The sequence below is a fragment of the Equus asinus genome, chromosome 1 (genome assembly GCF_041296235.1).
Source record: "Equus asinus isolate D_3611 breed Donkey chromosome 1, EquAss-T2T_v2, whole genome shotgun sequence".
Lineage (NCBI taxonomy): Eukaryota > Metazoa > Chordata > Mammalia > Perissodactyla > Equidae > Equus > Equus asinus.
In genome coordinates, this window is record NC_091790.1 from 147,534,703 (window position 1) to 147,551,816 (window position 17,114).

General features: G+C 33.7%; 1 protein-coding gene across 3 annotated transcripts in view; it reads right to left on the minus strand.

Annotated features, from left to right (window-relative positions):
* The window catches only part of AGMO (alkylglycerol monooxygenase), a 317,403-nt gene that overhangs the window by 50,246 nt on the left and 250,043 nt on the right, over positions 1-17,114 (minus strand). The window contains exon 13 of one of the 3 annotated variants that reach the window (XM_070509360.1): positions 8,253-10,531. The exons of the other annotated variants lie outside the window; for them this stretch is intronic. Coding sequence (XP_070365461.1) covers positions 10,466-10,531 — 66 coding nt within the window. The 3' untranslated portion in view covers positions 8,253-10,465. Of the gene's footprint in view, positions 1-8,252; positions 10,532-17,114 lie in introns of those variants that run through there. 3 annotated transcript variants of the gene reach the window in all.

The window sequence follows — 17,114 nt, forward strand, 5'->3', positions numbered from 1 at the left end:
AACGATACCGTTTTTGAAACCCTATCCCTTTTGTTTCTGTGATACAATTTTCAAGTTTTCTCCTAATCCTTTTGATTAGGATCCTGTCTTGGCCTCAGTCTTTTTCATGGGCAAATACGTATCTTTATAAACGGCAAATTCACGGATAATTAAAGAGACGCAAATTAAAACATGATTTATAATGTGTTTCTTATGAAATTCACAAACATTGCTAGAGGAAAGAAAAATTGAAATAATCATTCCAGAAGGCAATTTAGCAGTGTTTCAAAGGTCTAAAAAGAGGCATATATTCCTTGACTCAATATGATTCTATTGTTAGAAATATAACCTAAGGAAAAAATTGTGACTATTTGAAGTAGATTATTTATCAGGACATTAATCTCACAGCACTGGCTATACTAAAGAAATTGATAACTTAAATGCCCAATAGTGGAAAAATAGATAAATTATAGCATATCAAACAAATAAATGCTAGGAAACTATTTAAAATGATGCAAATAATTATATGTACCTGTATTTGCAACACATTTTCAAGTTGAAAAGATAGATTGCAAAACTGTATAAGTATAATCTTACTATTTATAAAAAGAGTATGTATACAAACATGTAAGTACAAATACATAATACCAAAAGTTATGGATCCAAGTGTTGACTGCTGTTTCATCTGATTGGTGGAACTAGAGGTGATTTTTTTTAACTTTCCAATTTTTAAAATAATTTCTACAATAAGCAAGTATTATTTTTGCCAGACAAGAATAACAATGAAAATATTTTCAGAAGTGTCTGTATTTGAATAAACTAAAGAGAGTGGTGAATGTTTAATTTGGAACTTTGATCTTATTAACTTAAATGAATTTTTTGTTGTTTCTCTTCAGACAGATACTCAGGAGTTAATAAAATAAGTGAATGCTGTTGTTTCATAAAGTTACCTTATTCTTACTTTGCACATTATATAGACTTGAAAATAAAAGGTTTGGCATGAAGTTCTTGGAAAATTTTACATTGTAAAACAGCAATCTTTAAGAGACGGAAGGGAAAGAAATCAATTCAATATGGTTATCAGAGCTATCAGAAAAGGTATATACTCTGGATTACATTTGTATTCTACCAATACCAGTAGTATATATACTAATATATATTGAGCAATATGTGCAAGTACTGTGCTAAAGCCTTCACATGGACTGTCTCTTTGTTCCTTACAACAAAATTATGAGGTGAATGCCATTATTATTCCTATTTTAAACACAATGCAAGGGAGCCAAAGAGAGATCAATGAACTTATTCAAGGTCATGCAAATAAGTGACTGGGTTTTGAACCTAATCTGACTCCAGAGTCTGCGTGCTTAACTATTATGTGATCTGTCCTCATACCTATCACATCTAGAGAGAAATTATCATTACCAAAAATTCTCATATATGATCTAGTTTTAGAAATCAGAAAAGTATAAGTGACATTTATAGCATTCAGATAGAATATTATCCTTTTACATATCCTTTTATCAGAAGGGAAAATATTTTTCTTTAAAATTTCAAATGTTGAAAAGTTGTAATATGATGAAACAATGACAGTCCCCCAGTTACAATTATACTTACATTTTTAACATATATCACTTGTATATGTATATATATATATATGTATCATTTCACACATATGAATAGCCACTGTCTCATTAGCATTCAGCACCAAAGTCATATTCTAATTACCTGCAACATCCACAGACACACTCACGCTTGCATAGTTCTATTGCAATTGGAATATACTGTGTATACAAATAAAGGAAAGGGATGTGTCCGAAAAGTAATAAGAAAATATTTTTCCCAACACGACTAAATGTTTGCACTTTATTTTATTACTTTATTAACTATCAAAGATTCAATTATTCATTATTTAATTTAAAAATTTCAATAAATGCCACGCCATATGAGATACTAACAATAAGAAATACAAAATTGAGGTTAGCAGTCGAGGCAGAGGTATAAATGGCAACTCAAAAGGTGCTTGATACAAGAGAACATGAAGCAGTTAGAGGACGAAATCCTATCTTAGCCAGAGAATAGGTTGAGAGGAGAGGGAGTCAGTAGAAAGTTTCCCAGACATACTGGAGGGTTGAACTCTTGAAAAGAAGGAAGGAATTAACCAAGCAGAGGAGTAATAGAATATTCCAAACAGAAGAAATCATATTATGAATTTAGCCTATGCAAGAGTGGACAGAAAAGTGGTTAGCTGCTGTGGGGACAAGGAGAGTATAAATATGTCATAAAGAAGTGTCACCAAATCGACAATCTAGCACAATATGCATTTTTTCCCCTTTTCAGTTCATATCCTAGTCAGGAAACAATTCTTTTCTTCTGAGGATTGTATTGATGAAACTTCTCTTGCCTTAAAATATGGGATAGAATGAGGACCATACAGAACACAGAAGAGGCAGCTGGGGAATGATCACAGAGTCCCATGGAGACGTGGAAAGATACAGCAAAGAAGTATTTTAGAATAGGCTAGCTACAGCAGGGATGGCAAGGAGTTTCAACTTGAATGCTAACATTATTTTATAAATTGTAAACAGCTGTGCTAAGAAAAATTTGCATTCCCACTAGATGTTGGTAGGTGGCTTGCAAAACTTTAGTTTTATCCTCCAAGTGAAGAAATTTTGGAGCAGCTACCAACAGTTTCAGTAGGACTGAGTGGGTTTTTTTAAGCAATGAATGACACTCAGGTACACTGAATTTGAGAGTGGTAACACACAAGACACATATTGTCTTGTGGATTTTTCAGGACCTCAACATAGGCAGCATTTGGGGGAGGGCAGGAAAGGATACTGAATGGGTAGGTGAATGTTGTTGGAAGGTTGTTCTTCTATCCTCAGGAGTCTTGAGTACAGTGCAGAGGCATTAAAGAACATTAATAAGGGGACAGCTTGATAATCTCATTTCTATAATGACAATTGCCATACTGTATTAAAATGTCCTGTTTTATTTTTTGACTTCCTCACTAGACTCTAAGCTCTTTGATAACAAGACAATACACCTTTCTGTATTTTCAGTGAAAAGCTCAATTTAGTGAATGAGTATTGATGAGCTTTCTTTTGGGCAGCATTTATGAAAAGCAAAATTAAGACACCAAGGAACCTACACTGCTATGAAGACTGCAAGACGGTGAAGGATTGTGCAGAGAAGTAAGATGAACATTAGGTGTCACAGAAATCATGAGAATAAAGTTTTTTTTTTAAGGAAGAGTTAGTATTTAACTGTAGGAAAAACTTCAGAACAGTCATGTAGAGAACTAAATAACGGCCACAGAATTCACCAATTAGAATGCTCTTGCTGACTTCAATGATAGAATGTCAACAAAGTATGATTGGAATTGAAACGGCAGTGGGTATAGAAGTGAAGAAGTAGGTGACAGAGAGTGTGGTATATTCTTGTGTGAAGGGATTGCAAGAGGAATAATGGTAACCAAGGGAACATGTAAAGTTGAGTGTAAGATTATGTAAATTAACAAGGATCTCTTTAAGATTAGAGTACTTTGAGAAAGATGCAAAAATATTGAGTTATTTCGAATGTACAATATACTAACTTGTCATTGATTTTCTGCCAGTCCGTATCTTTTGTGTTGAGAAATGATAGTTTTAATCAGGATAAAAATTCATTTAAAGAGGTAATTTTGAAGGATAACACACTTTTCCATGAAAAGTCATCTTCAGCTGAAGGCAGACCTGAGTAGAATGTGCTAGAGCAAGGCTTAGGTTAGTTGAAGGTCGTGGATATTTAGAAGAGTTATAGAGAGGTGAAGAGGGGAACAGAAAGGAAGTGGCCAGATGTAAGAGATAAGGGACATCTATTTCACAAAATTTCCTAGAGCCACACCACACTCATGCCTGGAAATGGGTAGGAAACTCCTTCTCTCAGAACTTTTCCCCGAGATGTGAAATTAAAAAAGAATTATGACCTCATATCCTAGGTTTAATGGTTTCTAAAATTTAGCTTGAAAACTTTAGACTTATATAACATTTTTTCTTAGGAAGATATCCAAAGAAAAGGTTTTAAATTCTGACTTAGATTTATCTTTTGATAAACAGCCTTTCACAAGTTTGCATCTGTCAGTATTTATTCCAGGCTGGGGGACAAGTAATTGCATCCCACTTGTGGATTTGTGCTCAATCTTTTAGTAATTGTAGTTGAAGCCTTCGACAATTTAATATAATTGTGCTGAGTTACCACATTTTGTAAAATGATTATGAACTAAACTCCAATATGCATATTTTTTGGCTGACCTAGGCTCCGCTAGAGGATCTCAGGGGAACAATGTCTGTGAAGTTCTGTTGTAAACTATCACAATCTATTAATTTTTCTTAATGATCAAGTTAGTTGTCAAAAGTTTTCTTGGGATATTCCCAGTATTATAGAAAGAATCCTAAGTCACTTAAGAAACAGCTAGATTTTCTTGTTAAGGAAGCGGACTCACACACTTGAAAAATTAAGGCACACAATATTTTAAAAAAAAGTTATTCTGCATGTACAAAGCATGTACTAGATATAAAAAGTAATGACCTATTTATTCTGTAATAGGTTGAACCACAGTCTAGTTACATTTAAGCATTATTCAGACTGATGCTTTGATAATATATTCCAGTAAGTGGAAGGCTCAGATGGAAATGAGTCTAAAAGGAAATAGAATCACACACACATGCACTGATTTATGTGACTGAATTGCTTTGAGTCTATAAATTTGAGGTTGAAGAAATTCCTGAGGTGACCACTTGAAAACATTTGAAAAGTCTTACCTCTAAATTTTATTGTAGGGTCATAGAGACAAAGCACAGTCAGATGAGGAAATGAAGTATTTATGTCTTAGCCAGCAAAAATTGTTTCTGAACCAACAAATTTGTTCATAAATATATCTATGTGCTTTTGATCCAGGTACATTTTACTTAAATATATGACTGCGATATTTGACGGTGCAATTAGAATACTAGATACCCCAGCCCAGCCCGCAATGCCTGTATCTTTCTTTGAGATAGCCCTTCGCTATTTCCATCAGTCATTTTCATAGTAAATGGCCCTGTTTCTTTGTCCATAGTGGACGAATTCAGGGGTGGACATCTGACCATATATGAGCCAATTAGATTCTCTCTCAGAGAAAGCTGGAATTTCGAACTTCATCAGAGACTGGGGATTTGTACCAATCAGGTACCGACTAGGAAAATAAAAACTCTCCTAGGTAATTAAAACAGAGGAAATTTAGTGCAAGAAATTTGTTACATGTGTGATAAAAGAGCTATGAAGCCAAACAGGGGACAGTGAGTCAATGCAGAAAGGAAGCCAGTACATGCCTAGTTTGGAGGAAGAAAGGGAGGGAGTGGTGTTACCAGTGCTCCTGGGGAACAAAACAGTCAAAAGACCTTGCCCTTGTGGAGTTAATGTTCTAGAAAGGGATATAGATCATAATTATAAAGCCTATTAGAGGGTCTTTTTAGTCTCTACTAAACATTCAGACTCAGTGGACTACCCAGTCTACACAGAAGGACATAGGACAGGAACCACAGTTTGCTGGAAGGGCAGTGTCAGGCATTCCTCCCAGTGGAGTCCTTGCTTCAGCCACATAGCAGACAGTTGAGGTATAAGGAGATGAGGTCCACAGGTACAGGTGCAGGAGCTGCTGGCTAGCACTACTCTGCCTTAAAGCTTCATGCCCCACAGGTGTTAATGTGTCTTTAATAATTCCATAGGTATAAGTTTCAGTGTCCCCTGCAAGGGACACACTACTTAGAAGACTCAAAACATTTGGAGAAGCCCAAAGTATGATGTCTTTATCAAGTATTTATAGTTCATTCATATTTCCTCTCAGTCTGTTGGAATTTGCTATCCAAAGGTCATTATTAGCAATAAAGCTTCATAACATAGTCAACACCATCTTTAGATCTTTTCAGGGAAACAGAGCCAGGAGTTCAACTGAAGATCTAATTCCCAGGCAGTAGGGAAAGGGTTTTGTTAACTCTTTCACTCACAATAATCACAATGAAAAAATAAATTATATAGTATGTTAGAAGTTGGTAAGTATTATGGAGAAAAGAAACTTGAAGAGAATGAGGAGGATTATAAATTCAAGGTGGTTACAATCTCAAATATGGTGGTTAAGTGTGATGGACATACTCAAAGGTGGACCTCATAATCTCTACCTTGTTATATCTCCTCTCCTTGAGTGTAGGTGGAGCCTGTGACTTCTTTATAACAAATGGAATATTCCAAAAGTGATGGGATGTCACTTCTGTGATCACAATGACTTTTCATTTCTGGCTTAAGGGAAGAAAGTGGCCATGTTAGGCAGGCCCATCTGGAAAGGAGCTGAGGGAAGACTCCAGCCAAGAAATGGAGTCTCTTACTTCAACAGCCCATGAAGAATTGAATTCTGTCAATAACCATGTGAGCAAGGGCATAGATCCTTCCCCAATCAAGCTTCAGATGTGACTGCAGCCCTGGCAGTTTGATTGCAGACTTGCAGCGGAAACAGTCAAGCTATGACTGGACTCTTGACTCACAGAAACTGTAAGAAAATAAATGTGTGCCATTTTAAGTTGCAAAGTTTGTGGCAATATTGTTATACAGCACTAGATAACCAATGCACCAATGCAGTTCCCATTAATAAGGTGCTCAAATGTCATGTAGTTCTCAGGGTGAAGAGCATTTGGGACAGAGAGTGAAAAAATCCTGATGCGGCAGTGTACCTGGAATGTTTTCAAACTAGCAAGGAACCAGTGCAGCTGAAATTGAATAAACAAGGGAGAGAGTGAGTGAAGAAAATGAGAGAAAGGTATGTAGGAATTTATAAACTATAGTAAGGACTTTGAGATTTTGAGTGAAATGTAGACACAATTAGAGGGTCTGATCAAAGAAATATGCTATGAGTTAACATTTTAATAGCTTTGTGCTGGCTGGTTTATTGAGAATAGGCTGTAGGAGATCAAAACAGTAATAAAAGAGACGAGTGAGGAGGCTATTACAATAATCTAGGTGAGAGATGATGGTGATGTGAATCAGAGTGAGTGATAGTGTAAGTGGTGAGAAGTGGTTGGATTCTGGTTATGTTTTGAAGCTACAGCCAAAAGGAATTCCAGATGAATTAGATATGAGGTGCAAGAAAAAGAAGACTCAAGGATGACTACAAAGGTTTGGGCAGCAATAATCAAGATAGAGAAAACTGAATGAGCAGGTATTTTGTTTTATTTTTCTTTGTTTTGTTTTTCACTAGGAGACTGGGGAACATGAGAAGCTCACTTAAGGACATGTGACACTTGAAAGGTCTATTAGGCATCCAGATGAAAGTGTTCTATCAGTTTTGCTGTATCATTAGTTTGGAGGGGAGGCACAAGCTGGAGGATACTTTTAGGTATTTAAAACTGTGAGGCTGGATAAGCTTACCCAGGGAGTGAATGCAGAGAGAGGAGACAGCCTGGACTGGCGCTGGAGCACTCCAAGGTTAAGTGGTTTTAAGAAAGAAGGAGTCAGGAACAGAGACTGAGAAAAGGGGACCAATGGGTCAGAAGCAAACCAAGAGATAATAGCATACAAAGAGACAGGTGGAGAGAATGTTTCCAGGAAGAGGATGTGATCCACTATGTCAAATGCTACTGAGAGAGAAAATAAATTGAGAACCATTGGATTCAGTAGAATTCATTGAAAAACTTCATAAGAACAGATTCAGAAGAGTAGTGAGATTAAATTTTGATAAATGTGTAGTAGCTCATGGGATGAAGAGCAAATATTAGTTTTGTATTAGCATAGTAGTTTTGAAATGAGAGAAATAAGCACAGGAAAACTGACAATGTGGAATAAAAAAGAATTACTGGAGTGATATTTTTGTGTGGACAAGAAAGGATACGGTCTTCTCAAAAGCAAAGGCCTGAGTAGGAACAAAGAAAATACATCTCTCAGAATAGCAGATGTGGCAGAGTTTGGAGATACCAAACCTGGTAGGTAGGAGTTTACCAACATTCTTTCTTTAATGCTTCAATTTTTTCAATTAAACCAGAAGTAAGACTATCCACTAGGAATGAGTATCTATTGACAGTTCAGGTAGAAGCTAGATGATGTACAATAATCATAAGTGAAAATGGGGGAGAGAATGAGTGGGAAAGGGAGAATGATTTCTGAGCAGGGTGAAGGACTGACTTGAATTTCTTGATGATGAATTTGAAGCAAAATGAGTCAGGATGGTATTAAAATTTTTCTGTTTTTTTTGTTTGTTTATTTTTTTTCTATCTATATTCAGCTGGTCAGGTGCAGACACGGAATAGGTGAAGATTTGGAATTAACAAAGGTTGGAGTTTTGCAAAGCATCATGACAAAGTAAAGGAGGAAAGAGGGGTGAGAATATATATAGAGTGGTTATTACAATGATTGACCATGGAATTTAAGCTAAATAAAAAAGAAAGAGGAGACATCAGGGATGTAAAGATAATGAACAGGCAGAACATTCCACCAACTCAATGTGATGGCGTAGTGGAAATATTGTCATAGTTGAGATACTGGAGGTGGTCAACCTATAACATAGGAGGTGGTGGTCAGTGATTGGGATATATGAAATCGAGAATTCGGAGGTGCCAAAATGTACTGGTAAAGATCCTTGTCATAAAATGATTTTTTTACAATTTCCCCACTGAATAATTATAAATACAATTTCTTTATGGCACAGAACTTCTTATGAAAATCCAATGTAACAAGAAAAATTGATCCAAAGGATGTTACATTTTACTTACAAACATAATTTACCCGAAACACTATCTGTTCAGGAAATTATAGTAATATGAAGGCAATTAAAAGCCTGCCTGATGGGTGGAGAAGGACAGGGAAGAAAGGTTTCAGTGGCTGCTCCATCTAATGTGAAATCAAACGCTTTCATCCTATTTTTTAAAACCTCTGTGTACAACTGTTGTGGGCAGGGGAGATTACCACCCATTTAACTAACAATTTATGCTAAAACATAAAGCTGCTGTTTAGCACCACACCCAATCACATATCCCAAACAGATTTACTTTGTGGAAGTTTTCTTTGTAGTTAACCAAAACTGTATTCTAGCTGATCTGTTCAGCATAATATGAAAACGCAGAATAATAACTAAAAACACATGAGTCTCCATTCTTCATTAAATTTATAACATTCCTGACCACATTGCCAGCTTATAACAGTGTGATTTACACTATTCACATAGATTTCGAATATCAAGGTACTATTTTAGGTTATAATTTTACAGAAACCGAGGTATCATATTTACTTATAAATCAGTATGTTTCTACTTTGTCAGAGCTTCTAATTTTGAAGCCCACAATCTGAAACGAACTTTTGAAGTGGGTATAGATTATGTGGTACCAAAGATAATTTTCCAGTTAGAGGTTTTGGATGCTATTTTTCAATTCTCTTTTCTTTTGTTTCTCTCTTAATTTTTAGGTGATCAAATTTTCTACATGGCACTATCTGTTGATTCATTATCTGCACTTAAAAATATTGATTCTACTGATGCTTTATTTTTTAGTATGATAGAAAATTCCCATGTCCATATCTTCAATCTTTATTTACTTATTTATTTTTTAACAAAAATGAGATCATAGCAGATTTAACATGAATACTTTTGGGAAATTCCTATAATTTTCATTGGCAAGCGTAACATCAAGAAAACAGAGATTTTTTAAATGATATAATGAAACAATACATTGCCATGTAAGTTGTTTCTACACAGAAAAGAATTGAGATATGAAACAGAGAATCAAAGGTTAAAAAAATAAATTAAAAGGAGGTTTGAAATAGAAGAACACAAAACATATTTTAGTGTTATTTTAACTACTTATTTATATATATACGCCTAAAATAATGATAGCTAAAAAACAGTCTCATAAAAGATTGATAATTATCCATTTCAAATGATCATTTTAGGAAAGCTAGAACAATATTTTTTAACTCCATTAATTACACATTGTGACTCAGTCAAAACTGACATAAAAAGAATTTCTTCATAGTGAAATAATTGGCATACATTTTATCTTAAATAGTCTGCAATAAGAAATGGATAACTCCAGCCAAAAAATACTTTAGATTGCACTTGGGGGAAAAAAATACCTTTGGTTAATTTATCATCAAGCTTTTTCTGTGGTATTAATTAGTATTAAATGCAATAAGGCAGATTTTCAAATACATAGTTTAACGTTATTATTTTGATCTTCATTTAAAAAGTAAATTTAATTAACTTCAAAGGGGCAATTATTGTGGAAGGTTTCTTCCTTGTAACTCTCTCATATTAAATTTTTACTAAATAGGGGTCGGACCGGTGGCGCACAGGTTAAGTTCGCACGTTCTGCTTCAGTGGCCCGGGGTTTGTGGGTTCAGATCCTGGGTGGGGACATGGCAGCTCGTGGCAAGCAATGCTGTGGTAGGTGTCCCACATATAAAGTACAGGAAGATGGGCACGGATGTTAGCTCAGGGCCAGTCTTCCTCAGCAAAAAGAGGAAGATTGGCAGCAGATGTTAGCTCAGGGCTAATCTTCTGCAAAAAAAAAAAAAAAGATTTTTACTAAATGAAGCCTTTTCATTTCGGACTGTGATATGGCTTATTGCTACTTCTATTTCTATTTGTCCTCTTCTCAGTGTTTGCCATTTCCAGATTCTTTCCCAGTCACTCACAGCTTCATAAAAATACTCAAAAGAAGTCTAAGAGAGAGATACAAACTTTTTAAACATAGGGAGCTTTTTTGATGAGTTTTTACAAAATCATTCTCCTCACTAACATAAATATCACAAATAAAATATGTTCTATATTATTCTTTCATATATGTTTGTCTCACCTATGATTAATGGTCTTAAAATATCAGGAAAATTCATGTATATGACTAGTCTAACAAAATATATACAGATGACATAAAAATATAGAGAGAAACAAAATAAAGGCTCCACTATAATCAGTAATCTCAAACTAGATTAGCCGATTTTGGAAATTCCAAGGGAGGGGCAATCTGATATCTAAAGCATTGACATAACTCAACAATAACCTTTTGTACTTTTGCTGAAACTATCACTTAACAGGAGAGAGAACTTAGAGAAAATGGAAAAGGTTCTTTCTTTGACCTCTTGGATAAAATTGTCGCATTAGAGGTGCTTTCTTTGAGAATTTTAGTAGGTGGGAGGTTACTTCTCATTAAGGGGAAATCTCCTGGGATTTAGTCAAAAACATTTGCAAAAAATTGGCAAGTGTTTCGTGTGTAGTTAATGTTCATTATTTTCTTACTTAGAAAAAACTATTACTTCCAAACTTATTTGTCTTTGGTTTCTTGGAAAAATACACTACAGATAATTATAGTGAGACACATTGACTACATCAAAATGTGTTCTATACATTAATGTGAAGATAGCTGGAATCATTCAGTGAAAAAGAGTTAGAAAATAAACTTAAAGGATTTTCAAACAAATCATGAAAGAAAGTGAATTTCTTCCTAAGTCATAATGATCTTTAAAGGTGAAAGACATCAAACTTATTACATTGAGATGTTCCAACATGTATTTCATCTAAACCAATCCATATTTGTTTTTATTCAATATTTTGCTTATGGTCAGTACAGTTATTCAGGGACAAATTAGATTATACAATTTTGTACAACAATTTGCAACTTTTTTCCCCACACCCATCTTTTGTTAGTGGCTCATTATAGTACTATACATTTAACAAGGAAGGCACACAGCTTGCTATTTATGTATCTCAATCGGTAATAGAAGTTGGAAGATAAAATTGGGTACACACATACTCAGAAACAGAAATTGAAGACATTTAAGAGCAGTGATTACACAAAATGAAGGCAAAAACTTATAACAGAAGATCAAAATTTTATCATGCCTGAACCAGAAATGCTAAAGCAGTGAATTCCAAAATATTATAAATATTTCCAATCCTAAGAAATGTAATGAAGAAATTTTGTAGCAACTGAGATAACGCCAGAGGCAATGATACATACTGCATAAAATCAATCTGTTAAAATTTACTCTAATTTAAATTTCTATATTATTCACCAGGTAACTATAACCAAACAATTATTTCTCAATTATTATGGGTACTATACATCGGTTGCAGGACAATAATGAAAGATTTTTTTTCTTAACAAGCATTGATAGGATCGTACATACAGGAATATTTATTTCTGGATCTCTGATTGACAATAAGAATTGCATTAGTTACCTTTGCTAGTTGCCTATTTTTGTTAATATAATGATGAGAAAACAAAATCACTCTAACATCATAAAGTCTCACTTTCTATATATGTGTAGTTAGGATTTGCATCCAGATTAAAAGGTTTCTTTTAGGAATTAATATTCTATTAAAAGCTTAATGTAAATCTTACGTGTTTCTTCTATGTGATCATAGAATTATCAGCTGTCTTTTTTGCTTATTTGTTTGTTTGGTTTTAGAGGGGCCTGTTATTATAATAACTCAATGTATAATTGTCAAACAATAAAAAACCATAAATGGATTACTTAGTAAGTACTGTTTTTTAAAATAAACTTTTCATAACATGGAACCATGAGAAAAATTAATAGCAAGCATCAATACATTGGGAACAAGGTAATGCAATCAACTACATCTCATAACTTCTATTTCTATAAATGTCCCACATCTTACATTTGTACTCCTATTTTCTTTGCCACTAACATTTCCTCCTTACCAGACTTGTTTTCACCAAGTCATTTGCCCTGTTCAAGAAGATAAAGCATTAACTCTGAAATTCTCTACTTGGCTCTCAAGACAATCCATACTTTGGCCTTACACCTGTCACAAAATGGATTATTTTGCCTCTCTTGTGTCATGATAGATACTAGCCAATTTTTGAATAGGTGAGAACATTTATAAACACAATGTTGAGATTATATAGTGAATTATATCAATTTGATCCAAAATATGCTGCTGGGAACTTGTGACCAATATGCACATATCTAAAAACACTTATATGTAGGCACCAGAACTTTTCAAAATATTCTATTGATTTATCAAGTATCTGCAGTGGCATCAATGAATATTTTAGGTGCATTTTAATTTCAGCACAATTACAACAATTGTATGTATGTTAAATCTGGTTCTTTGGAATACTTTACCAGTTGTGTTTTCAGTGTAAAAAAGATCTGTCCTGGAATTCTTGTCATTTTAATTATTGGCATTTTCAGTCAATCAACAGTTATGTGTGTACCCATACTATATACATCGTAGGTCCTACGAGAATCTTGAGTCTCATCTAGTTCAATGACAAAGCTTATTGTCACTTTCCAAAAATGACAATTTTGAAAACTCAATTTTGGTTAAATTGTTATGTTTTAAGAAATAGAAATACAGCACCAGTCTTTAAACATAGTTAGTTTTTTTTAAACTTTGAATTATGTTTCCCTAATTTAAAAATTTAAAATATACAAATATAAAGTAGAATTCAGCTCAGACAAGTTTATATGGTGAGCTGGAATTGTTTGTGGACTCAGTTCTTATCATGAGGTATTTCTTCCTAAAAGTAGCTTGTGATATAATGAATGAATCTTCATGAAAACTACAGTTATATCTTATTTTCTTTTTGTTTCCCCTAAGTAGGAAGGAAGGAATGAACAATTCTATGAATTAATAAAGACAGAGTTCTTTGCACCCAAATCTGTATACGTATTATTTACTAAAAAATTTAGACATGAAATGGAAATAGGAGCTCTATTTTCATCCTTATGCATCTGAAGTTTTCTAATTCTTTCATAAAAATTCTGATGCACAATTTTTTAGTTTAATTTTCTCATCACTTTTACATACCTTCAAAATAAAAGATTAAATGTGCTATAGTAATATATTTTAGGAATCAGATTATCCTGGAAACAAAAAGAAAAACTATGTATGGAGAAGAAAGAACATTTCCATCTTTATAAACAGAATTTTTTTTAAACATTTTGAAGCCTCCATCAGTTTTGGCAAACGTCACACCAGTTTCATCCAACTCCTAAAGCTGGGAGTTGATCCAAAACTCTGGTAGTGAGAGATCTGCTAAGTGTGTTGTTGCTCTATTACCTGACACTTTTGGCTCAGTTTAAACATTTTTTATCCACTCTTTATATTTTCTTTTCTTATAGTTGAATCTTAAGAGTAATGGAAGAGCTGCTTCTTCCTTCTTATTTACAAAAATTAAATCTTTTAATACTGTATCTGCATCTACCAAGCAATTTACTTGAATTCATCATTCAAATCATGAAAACTTTCTGGTTCTTTGTTTTGCATTATATCAAAAAAGAAATTACAGGGTTTTTTTCATCTTTCAACCAGTTGCATAAAGTAGATTTCTTTTAGAGTATTAATTGTATTCCTTTATTGAACTAAACTATGAATCATTATTTGTTATTAAATTTTAAAATAAATAGTTGTCTCTATGGTTAAGACTCTGAGTTTGCTTTTTTAAAATAGTAGGCACAGTTTTAAGAATAATATTTAATCAAAATATATAAATCATATATATTTATAGACAAAAAATCCAAAATATTACTAAGTATATAATTTTACTACAATAACTTTGGTTTAGTCATTACTTTGGTAATGTATTCTTTGTGGCTCACCAAGAGTACATGATCTTTTAAAAAGAAATTTATAAAAGCATTTGATATATAGAGTCCATTGAATATATAATATTTTTTCAAGAATATATCTTGTTTCATAAGTGCATCTATTGAAAATTTCTTACTATCTTCTACTGACTTCCATGGGAAATAAAATGCACCTAAGAAATAATTCAAAGAAAGAAAGGTAGGTACTGGATCCTGGTATTTAAAACTAAAATTTTCAATGCCTCAATTTCTCTGTTAAAATAGAGAAAATGATTTTGCTAAAATTTACTATGAAAAGGTGGATAAGTGCGTATCGCTTTGTTAGAGATCTACATGACTACTATTTCGTCTGAATTTTTCACTTTTAAGTGGCTATTATGGCATCACATGCAAGAGTATTATTTATTCTTGCATTTTCCAAAATTTGTTTCTTAAAGCATTGTTCTCATAGACTATTAATAGTTGTTGAACGTGAAAGAAGCACAGAAAAAGTTTCTGAGAAATATTAAGTTAGGGAATTGTTGGGTTAAATAAAATCCATGAAATGTTCTCTCTGTAGGACTGCTTAAAGCCTAAGAGGATAATCAAAAGCACTCATTATTATCTTCTGGCAAGACTAGTTCAGTGGCTCTCATACACTTTCTGTTTTTCTGAGGGATGTCTACCCTGAACATAAGGAAAAGAGATTGGGCTTGCATGTGGTTATATGGAGAATGAAGCCACCAGGAGGTGGTTCATATCATGATTTTGAAAGTAGATAGGGTGAATTCTCTATAGATAGGGTGGATTAGATATACCCACATCCCAATTTACTAGCCTATTTAAAGAAAACAAAAAAACTTTAAATTTACTTATGTCAGTATTTCCCAACTTCCCTGGTGATAAAAAAAAAAATTTGAATGATGGTAAAAACAGAGATTTTGAGGCCCCACACCAGATCTCCGGACCTATCATCTCAGGATGAGGGGTTCAGGAATCTGTAATTTTAACTCGTTTTTTCCCCCAGGGGTTCTTATTAAGAAAAAAGAGCTAGAAACTCATCTATTAGGACAGACAATGGAGTCTGCTTAATCTAATTTAGCTCTGTTTTACTGAGAGTGAATTTCATTCATTTTCACCTACAACAAAACCCAAGCTTTATGAATTTTCTAGATTTCAGCAATTCCTCCTGTACTTGGAATACCACAATATGTGCAAGTCAGATGATATTTACAAATTTGCCAATGTCTCAGATGACGCACATTATATTTCTTATGGTAGGTAAATTTTTAATTTATCTTTTTAACTAAATATATGTGGTTAAATCTAATGTAGGTACATATGTCTACATAAATATGAGCTTATATACATATTAGTATAGAGAAATACAGTCAAAACAAATGATTTCTTTGACAATTTTTATTCATTACATGCAAAATCATATAATCCAATTATCACAGATTATACATTCCTAAAATATGAATATTTATGCAATGCAGACATTTTCTTCAGATCTATTATTTTTTTCAAACTTTGAAAGTATAGAAGCCTCTTAAATATGACTCAATCTTTGTAGCATGGAACTTTTTTCAAAAATATGGAAAATATTCTCATTGTTTGTCTATATATTACTGAGAAAGAAGCTCTTTACAAGCCATGGAATAATATTATAAAGTTTTTTAAAAAATTCACTTAGTCACTTAAAAAAATTCATCAAACAGCCCTTAAGTAATAAGAATCATGTTAGATCTGAAGAGAGAAGCGGATGCAAAGAATAAGTATCGAAAGTCCCTGTCCTTGAAGGACACACAGCCTAGCAGAAGACAGACATATAAACACATAATAAAGACATCATGTGACAAATGTCAAGGAAGCAGGAGGCATGTGAGCACCTAGGAAGACCACATAAAGGATATTACCCTAAAAAGGAGCAATAGAGGAAAAGCAGGAGTTCATTAGATGGAGAAGAAAGAGAATAATATTCAAAGAAGTAGTGGAGGAAGCATGGGAATTGTGAACAGGTATGAATAATACAGGATAGGGGCAGGGGTTGGGAGGAGGATACTGTAATACGTTCCTCAGGAGAAGAGGAGAAGGGTTAACTGAGAACATTTAGATCAGTGGCTCTTCAGCTTGGCTGAATATCTGAATCACCTGGGGAGTTGTAAAAACATGATGCCCCAACTGCACACTTGACCAATAATGGCAGAATCTCTAGGGGGTGGAATCAAGGCATCAGTGTTATTTAAAGCTCTCTAGGTGATTCTGACATGCAGCCAAAATTGAGAACAAATTAGATTGTTGATTCTCTTGGACTAAATGGCTGATCCACGTGGGTGATGAGAAGGAAAGAAACATCAAGTTTGACTCCTGCAGTTTCTTGCTGAAGGATCTGGGTAAATAGTTAAGCATTAACACTGATGGGAAAGATGAGAGGACAGCTGGATATTGTAAACATGATAATGAGTTTTATTTTCAACACTTTGAATTTAGAGAGATGCATTTTACAATATTGTAAAGATTCTTCCTGTACTTGCTTGTGAAAT